General features: G+C 41.9%; 1 protein-coding gene across 8 annotated transcripts in view; it reads left to right on the top strand.

The window, feature by feature from the left end:
• The first annotated feature begins 7,370 nt into the window (after nt 1–7,370).
• The window catches only part of LOC138747450 (sodium channel protein type 8 subunit alpha-like), a 225,583-nt gene continuing 223,388 nt past the window's right edge, over nt 7,371–9,565 (top strand). For all 8 annotated transcript variants that reach the window (XM_069906685.1, XM_069906684.1, XM_069906686.1 and 5 more), the window contains exon 1: nt 7,371–7,646. In XM_069906685.1, coding sequence (XP_069762786.1) covers nt 7,371–7,646 — 276 coding nt within the window. The remainder of the gene's footprint in view (nt 7,647–9,565) is intronic.

The following is a 9,565-nucleotide window of genomic DNA, read 5'->3' as shown; positions in this document are numbered from 1 at the left end:
TTTGTACTAATGTATTTATTTTGAAATGTTATTTATAGAAGTATTTGCCCTGTGACGCTGCTGCAAAGCAACAAATTTCATGACATGTTCACGACAATAAATTCTGAGAGATCCACCTGAGAAAGAATCAAAGTCTCCATTCATTGTGGAAGAAAACACGATGAAGTAATTAGTGAATTTTCAATTAATTGACTTTAATTTTAAATGTGATTTTAAGAGCAGTAGACTGGGCTGATCTACTCCAGGCCTCAACCCCTCTTCTGTACCAGTTCTCTACATTTCCCTCAATTCCCTGATCTTTCAAATTTCAAAGTTCAGATTTATTATCAGAGCACATAGAACCTTGAGATTCATTTTTCTGTGGGCAGAATTTTTACTTAATGGCAGTGCCACTAACCCTGCAGAGCACGAACATCACAGCTTGTTCAGTGGTTCTCATCCTTTTTCTTTCCACTCACAGACCACTTCAAGTAATCCCTATGCCATCGGTGCTCTGTGATTAGTAAGGGATTGCTTAAGGTGGGATGTGAGTGGGAAGGGAAGGTTGAGAACCACTGCTCTAGACCCAATTGTTACTGAAAATATTTTGCTTGAGAAAAATAGTCATTGGCCCATTTCCTTTGGAGTTCTGAAACCGCGCACATAACAAATTAATTAGGGATGATTAAACAGTGGTTCCTGAACTTTTTCTTTGCACCCACATCCCATCTTAACCAATCCCTTACTAATCACAGAGCACCAATGGCATAAGGATTACTTAGAGTGGGATATGAGTGGAAAGAAAAAAGGTTGAGAACCTCTGTAATAGTTCATTCTAATGATAAGAAACTGCTTGTAATTTTGACAGAAAATGTGTGGACTTTCTTGGCCGAGAAGTTACATGTTTCGAAACTTGATTTTACACTCAGACCAGTGATGCAAGGTTGATTCCTGGTTTGTGCTAAGTTGCTTTATTTCATCCAGCACTAATCTTAGAATGCTGCGATGGGTTAGTGTCCTTGGGTCAGGAAAGGAAATGAAATCTGCCAGAATTCCCATATTTCTTCACCATCAAACCATATCTGAAGGAAAGGGCACGTATGAATATGAGGGGAAGGGAAATATGTTATTTATGTCTTTGTGGGGCTTCAGGACCATAAAAAAGACCATTCTAGTAACACAGAAAATGTTCCAGAACCTTCAGATGACGAGAGAATACCACACACCAACAAACAGCCAATTAAAATTGGCATTAATTTACAAATATTTTCAACTGGATATCACTTAATATTGGAAGTAAAACACAAAAGTCCGTAGACACTGTGGTTGAAGTAAAAGCACGACGCTGGAGAAACTCGGCAGGTCAAACAGTGCCCCTTTATACAGCAAAGATAAAGGATAAAGAACCAACATTTCAGGCTTGAGCCTCTCATCAAGGAATGGATAAAATGTTGGCAGGCACCCGAACAAAATGCAGCTTCTTCTCCACTACTATCAACTCAGTCCTTACCTGCATCTCCCCCACTTCCTGCTCATCTGCCCTGGCCCCCTCTGCCCCCAGACACAACCAAAACACAATTCCCCTTGTCACCTATCAGCTTGCCTCTGCATCCAGCACATTATTCCCCCACTTGCAACAGGACCCCACCTCCAGACACATCTTGTTGTATTGGAGCAGTGTCACAGTGCAAAGATTTATATAAACCACCTTACCAAATAAATTTTAAAAATAGTGCAAGAAAAAGTCTGATGGCGGAGGGGAAGAAGAAGCTGTCCTTGTGCCGCTGAGTGCTCGTCTTCAGGCTCCTGTACCTTTTCCCCGATGGTAGCAGAGTGAAGAGGGCCTGGCCTGGGGGTGGGCTCTTTGAGGACAGAGGCTGCTTTTTTAAAAAAATTAAAGACTCCGCCTCATGTCGATGTCTGCGATGGAGCGAAGTCTTGATGCCTGTGATGTCGCAGGCCGAGTTCACAACCCTCTGGAATTTATTCCTGTCCTGAGAGTTGGCACCTCCGTACCAGGCAGTGATACAACTGGCCGGAATGCTCTCCACCTGTAGAATTTTTTTGATGACTTATCAAATCTCCTCAAAATGAATGAATGGTTTTTATCATTGCGTGTACTGAAATACCATCAGAAACTTTGTTTTACAGTTAATCCAACTGTCATACCAGGCAATGCAATAAGAACAACTTTTTTAAAAAAAGCAGGCAAATAACAATACAGGGAGTCCAGTAACATACATCAAATAATCCAGAGTAGAGAGAAAAAGAACAGAAAAGTACAGTTTTGAACATTTGTCAGGATGAGATAGATTCAAGAGGTCCATGAACTCTTGAAATGTTACCTCACTTTCCACCTTATTGTACTCGTGAAAATGAGGACATCACCTTTGAGACTGATTTGGAGTTGGACCTGGAACATCTGCTGATGTGGAACCATCAACAGCAGTGATTAACCTCAGGATGCGGCTCTTTCCAGCGTTATCTGCCTGAAAGGGACAGTCTCGTTGAAGGGAAGCGTTCTTTTTTTTTTAGCACGTTTTTGTTCAACGATGTTGTCCAGTGCAAAGTAACCCGCGGACAATGCCAGGGAAAAGCTGGTTTTGTTTCCGGTCGCCGCCTGGTGCCTTTCCAGCCCTCTTGAAACAATTGAAGGAGTGAAGACGAAGAGAAATGGATTGAAAGAAGAAAAAAATTGGATGAGTCCAAACGAAACCCATCGGGTCAAATTGAGGTTGCGATTCCAATCTAGAGGCACTTCACATGTAAAAGAGAATCTGATCAATGCAAGAAAAGTTTGCTTTGGACTCCCCTAATAGGAAGGGTTCCAACTCAAAATGCTACCCCCCCCCCCCCCCCAACTAGGCTGTTGGTTTATATGTTTTTTTAAATCAAGATTTTAATAAAGGCTAGAGTGGGGAAATGAAATCACTGCTTCTCACCAAAGCTTCAGTTTCAGAGCTGAATTCTGACCCAGGCCCTTCAGGGGAGGGAGGGAGAGAGAGAGAGGGCTCTTTGGACATGATCCCTAACATTCTGCTGAGAGTCATCAATTATGCAAGCTAGCGGCGCGCATTGGTGAAGGAAGGAGGAAGGAAGGAAGCAAGCGCTCCAATATGGCGATAACCGCAGTCTCTCCTGCATCCTCTCCACATCTGCAGTACAGCAACGCCTTTCGGGATTTGCGTTAGTGCACACAATGTAAGTGAACCCCTTCTTTTTCTGTAGCGGCAGGGCAATTGTCGGGAAGAAGCGGCGTGTGTCGGCGGCTTGCAAACCACTTGCCGCAGAGCAATTTTCCAGCCGTGAACATCGTCTGCATCTCTGAGTAGGGTGTCTGCTGGAGCTCCCCGAAATTGCAGATCCGCTCGCAAATCTCAGCCTGCCTCTCCCCTCCCCTCCTCCCGCTCTCCCTTCTATTTCGCCTTGGAGATCGCAATCGCCTGGATGTTATTCTGCATTTAAATGGTCAAATGAGCCCCCTTCTGTGATATTAGTCCAAAACCATGTCGGGGGGATGGCCAAGAAGTGGGATTTGCATTCAAGGACCTTTCCTTGCCTCTCCTGTCTGGTGAAACTGAATCTTAAATGCATCGGATTGCACCATTTTTTTCCCCATCGAGAAACCCGTCTATTTCCCGAGTCAGAAGGGGTCGGAATGGTACATGGCTCGTTTGATTTTTTTAAAAAGTTATTTCAGAACGTATTGAGAATGTGCGGTTTGTTAGGGGGGGGGGGGGGGGGGGTTGGTTGACAAAGTGGTCTAGCAGTTAGAAAGTCAAATTGCGTGTCACGGTCGACGTTGGGCTGCAAACCTGGCTTTACAATGTGAAGATCTCTCCCCCCCACCCCCTTTTCCCGAACCAGGCTCGCTTCTTGCCTATTTGGTGTTGATGAAATGAAAATTGTTATTGCGGGTGTGGTGCTGTGGCTTCGCCCGTTGGATCTCATGTTTGTATCGCCTGTAAGAGCCGTCTCTTGTTTCAATTATTATGGCACGCATTTTTCCCTTATTTAACATAGGTGAGTCAGGCTGAGACTTCCAAAAATGGTACCCGAGTACTGCAGTGGTTTCTCTCTCTCTTGGAATCCTGTGAACCTAACCCTATATATTTTAATATTAATTATTAACACGCATTGCACTCCCGTATACTGTTTGAGACGATGTTTCTGTTGATCTGAACAAATGAGAACTGCAAGATGTGGTTTGTTTTCCTTGTTTTTTTTAAAAATCGGATTGATGGACTGAGGGAACCAGTTGCAAGGATGAAGTGTTCATATTTGGGGGCCGGTGTGTGAGACTAGATTGTGCACTGGGCGGTGTGTGTATATAATGGCTGGACTTTTGATCTTTGGGGTTTGCTTTTTTTTAAGAAAAAAACGCCTTAGTAATTTGAATCTGATTTTACTTAAATCACAGCTTTCCGGTGGTAGTTGCACATAATCGGTAAAACGTCACACAAATTGTATGGTTGGCCTTCCACCGAGCCAGTGATGTGGGAATATGACATTCTGGGTGCCCCAAGGGGGTTGAATGTGAACATGGTCTCTCTGGAGAAAATGTTTCCTCGGTTATTCCGAAGCAGCAGGACAAAGTCTCGCATTCTTCCCGATGGCTTGGGAGAGGAAGGCCCGGCTATCGATTCCCACCCGACACCCCTCCTTCCCTGAACCCCGAGAGCTGCGGTTGAAATCCATCTCCCGTGCCCACCAACCGACGGGTTTAATATATTGGCAGATGAAGCGGATCTGGTAGATGTTGCATTGATTGATTGTGTGACTTTCCCAGAAATATAGATATATATACAATTTCTGGGAAAGTTACACTATATATATAGCATCGAAATATAGAAATCATCTTTGGCCATTGTAATCTCTCTCTTGGGCGCACGGACGCGGTGCTGAAAGAACAGCACCAAGCGCTGTTCTTGCCGTTTCCATCGGGGTTGAGCTCGAAGAGCGGAGTATCATGATGGGAGGAGAAATAAGGCGTTAGAACAGTTAATTTCAAGAAGAATCCAAATCTCCCCGGGACATATATTTAAATATACCCCCCCCCCAACAATCAAAATTCATTGCTGGTGCCCAATTCACGTGTTTGGGAGCGACAAAGCAAGAGCTTGACATGTTCACAAACATTACTTCAAATGCGCCTAATTTTTGTGTGTGTAAATTGTAAGGAAAGGCAACGTTTCATAGAGGGTAACATCTGGGGAAGAAAATGTGGAATGCACGCTCAGTTCTGTAAATCTACTCCCCCCCCCCCCCCCCCCACCCCCATCCGAGCTATTCCCTCTCCAACAAATGGCAAACGCCCTCACACCTGTGTAAGGGTTTGCTTGCGGGATTCAACTTGGGCGTGCCCTTGCTCTGGATGGAGGGTGCATTTTCCATACTGTTGGAATCCAGCTCATTGTATAAGTGCACAACTGCGTTGCGGCGACCACAGTCTGCGATTGAAGTGAAACCTTTTCATCTGCGCAGTTGAATAAAATGGCACAAGGACCGGCGGGGTTTTTTTTTTCTAATTGCAGTACCGCAAATGCGATCTGTGCAGTGTACCAGGCATTCCGTGTGGTTATTTGGATTGGGGGGGGGGGGGGAGGTCTTGCATCTTTTCGACATGTAACATGTTGTTGGAACAGCAAACCAGCAGTGTTTTCATTTTGATCCTTGCCATAGGTTTAGTAGGCTCCCCCCACCCCCTTAATGTTAATGTTGCCCTCATCTGAGCGATTTTAAAGAGTGCATTTTCAATTTCAGCTTGCGGCCTCTTCTGCACACGTGATACCCTTCATTATTGATTGTCAGCCTGCTGACGTGGCCAAAATTGTCATTGGAATAAAGAAATAACCTCCCCTCCACCCCCTTCTCCTATTATCGATGGTTTATTGATCGGAAAAGGATTTGCAAAGGGATGTCCAGTGTTTTAACATGAAATAAAGCATCAATTCTGAAGGTAGGTCCATGTTTACAAAGTACACTGACTGATTAATTGCCTGAACGTGTCCACTTATTGGGTGTGAAATATAAAAGGCTGATGAGAAGGTGCATTAAGATTCGGGACATTTTGGTTTGTTATAATTGTAGCTCTGGAGTTTGTTTGTACTGTGTAGGTCTTCATGGATTGGCTTGGCACAGCATGAGCTAGATGCCATTCATTGGCTTTAATGTCATTCTGGAAGTGATCAGGCGAAAATGTTGTAACCCTACCTGAGTCGACTTGCCTGTCTGAATTCACCATCATTTGGTCTGCTTTCTGCTTGGGAAGGAGGGAACGAGATCATCTGCTGCACAACTTTTTTTTTAAAAAAAAAAGATTGGTTTCGACTGTAAAATTAGGCAGCGAAACTGTGAATTGGGCCAAATGAAGGACGTTTTGTTTCAGAAATTAACTTTACACTCAAATGTATTTTGCTGAATTGAAATGGGCTGTGGACCAAAATAGGGGGTTGTTCTTTTATAATTAAAAACAAAAATTTTGAAACTGCAATAAAATTGAAATATCTCTAAAAGAAATTAAATGTAACAGGAGTCTGGACTATTTCAATATAATTGAGGTATGAGAACTTTGATATCAGAGTTTGAGCTATTGCATTGTAGTAGAAAAGGACAGTTATCTTTCATATGTAAGAATTGGGAAAACGTGCATATTATCTAAAAGTTAAACACAGACTATATTTAAAAAAAACTTAAACCTCAGCTTTCTAAAATAGCATTTCATCTCTAGCTTTCAATCTTCGGGGTGCAGATCCAAACCAAAACTCAAATTTTGTAACCCGTTCAAGGTTATTTGCTTTTTTTTTTGACGTGGGACTTCAGAATGTAAATCATGGTTGTATTTTAAACTCTGATACCTTCAAATACTAATGAAGATCTTGAATATTTAAGTAATACTGTACTGCAAAGATGGCAATATTTTGGGCTGTACGTTTGTGTGAAATGAAGAACTATGAAATGGCCCTCTTTACCACCTTGCGTTCCACCAAGCAATGAATAAAATGATTTTGCAACTTATTACTGCATGAAATATTACAAATGCGTTTCATTGGAACATTTTGCACATCTGCCCAATTATCTTGCAGTCCTAGTGGAACATTTACTCTGGCAATGGGCAATGATCTCCACTATACAAGCTGAAACTTTTAAGATTATAAGCTGTTTGCCTAAACCACATTGCTTATTTGTACGAGTGCTTCAGGTATCTCTCAAAGTACTTGCATGCTTTTTCCTCCATTTTGGGTGGGGATTTTTATTGATGAGTTGAGCCAAATGTTCATTGCTTTTTTTTTTCTTTGCAATTTATTTTTCAAGTTTGTTTGTATTTTATCTAGACAGAACTGTCCGATCCGGAGGCTACCTAATTGAAGACATTGTTGCAGGATGAAAATATGGCAGCGCACATGCTTGCACCGCCAGGCCCTGACAGCTTTCGTCTTTTCACCCGTGAGTCTTTGGCTATCATTGAGCAGCGGATTGCTGAAGAGAAGAACAAAAAACCTGCCAAGCAAGATAGCAGCCACCGAGATGATGACGGTCAAAATAAGCTTAAACCAAACAGCGACCTCGAGGCAGGCAGAAGTTTGCCATTTATTTATGGTGATCCCCCTTCTAAATGCATTGCTGAACCATTGGAGGACTTGGACCCTTTTTATATAAATCAGAAAGTGAGTGCCTTGGACAACCAGTTATTAGCTGTTTTTTTTTCTTGTTTGAAGGGGAAAAGCCATGAGATGAGGTTGAAGTAGTGGATGTGTGGTTGCAAGATTAGTTTGATATTTACCATTTGCAAAAGCTTCTAATAAGTCATTGTTTGGGATGAGCTGGGAGCAGAGGGTGGGTCACCAATTTTTTTCAAATTCCATGTCAGCCTTTTGATTACTTTAGAAAATTCAAACCCATTTCTTTTTTTCATTTTGGGATCCGCAAGCGAACTTGTATTTGAACAAGCTTTGTGTACTGCCATCATATCTGCCTTGGAATGGTCATGTGTTTGTTTTCTTTTGAGTTATTAATAGGGCAATGGGTACAAATTCCCACAACTTTTGATCTTGCTGTTTTCAAATCTTGTGTGATTTTTGTACAGGAAGTTGTGCAATTCTCCCAGCATGGATTAAGATTGGGTGGTCATTGTAAATAGTTTAGGGACTGAAATATGGGTGAGACTTGAGCACACAGGACAACCACTCCGTCAAGTCACAAATGTTCCAGTCCATCGATATCCCAAGGCATAGATGCAACAACGAGAACGGTGGTTCTTTTTGGTGAAGAGTTGAACTTTTTTTTAAATGTTTCTTTCTTGCTCTTTTCCATTGCATGCTAAGTTGTTTGTTTTTTTGTCTAATGGTGGTAGGAGTGGATTTTTTTTTCATCCCTAAAATTCTATCTTATTCCAGGAATAGTGTCTAATTTGCATGATGAAAATGAATTGGCTTCCCTGGACCTCTGAGAAGAATATCCTTAAAATTAATTTGAATAAACTTGTGGGAAAGCACAAGTTGTACCTCAATGTTTCCTCCTTGGATAATATATGTGGAAATTACCAGAGCACTGGCCTGACACCAATAAAATCAGCGACTCTCTGTTCTGCAATTTCAATTTTCATGACTAGACAACAATTACATTCAAGTTGTGGAATTGATGGGATTGAAGAAAAAAAATAAGTTGACAGACTGAATTTCTTTCTGAAAGGCTGTCTCTTTATATCATTTCAAGTTCATGAGGTGTTTGTGACCTTGAACTTCTGTTTTTGTAGAATTTTATCTTGATGTATCAGTAATTAGACTTGCTGTTCATAGATTAGGCTTGGTTTAGCAATGGGGAGTGACAGATAGCACCTCTTGATTGTGATGGTCACAGGCTGAAGGACCTGTGTTGTGGTGTACTATTGTATATTCTATTCATCATTTCTGGCTGAGACTGAGGGAATGAGAGCAGGGTTGTGAGGGATTCGAGTTCTCCTTTGCAAAGTAGGAGTTAGAATTTGTGATTTCTTTTGCTTTTGTATTTGAGAAGAGTAGAATTGATTCTTGAAGAACACAGTGGCACTACAGGGGCAAACAAATGGGTAATTTAAAAGCAGTAACATGAATCATTGGTAAATGAAGGTTTGAATCCTATTTTCAGTAGATTGTGTGAAACAGCCAAGCCCTTGGAACCCAACCACCAACCCTACAAAGCATCATTAGCCACTATGAGGTTCGGCAACAGTGTTAATCCTGGACCTAGGTTCAAATCTAATCTGGACTGTTGAAGGGCAAGTCTGTGAATGGGAAAGGTTCAGAATTGGAATGGATTTGGGCAGTCACTACCTAGTTCTGAGTGGGGAAGGGAACGCGGCACAAAATAGTCCGTAACTTAGGAATTCTTCCAATTCATTCCCAATAACCACTGGTTTGGGGATGCAGTAAGTTAACCTTGGTTGTGCGACACAAGATGGATGTGCAGAGAGAATTATTTCTATTTTGCGCTGAGAAAGAAATTGGGAACACTGGCCTTCTTTTTTTTTTGAGATGTGGCATCTCGTTTTGCTTTTGGAGATTGGATATTTTTTCAAGAACATTCATGCTTATAACTTGTTTACTGT

Source organism: Narcine bancroftii, chromosome 12, assembly GCF_036971445.1.
Source record: "Narcine bancroftii isolate sNarBan1 chromosome 12, sNarBan1.hap1, whole genome shotgun sequence".
In the NCBI taxonomy this organism is placed as follows: Eukaryota; Metazoa; Chordata; class Chondrichthyes; order Torpediniformes; family Narcinidae; genus Narcine; species Narcine bancroftii.
The sequence above is the reverse complement of the archived record's forward strand: the minus strand, read 5'-3'. Positions and strand labels throughout refer to the sequence as shown.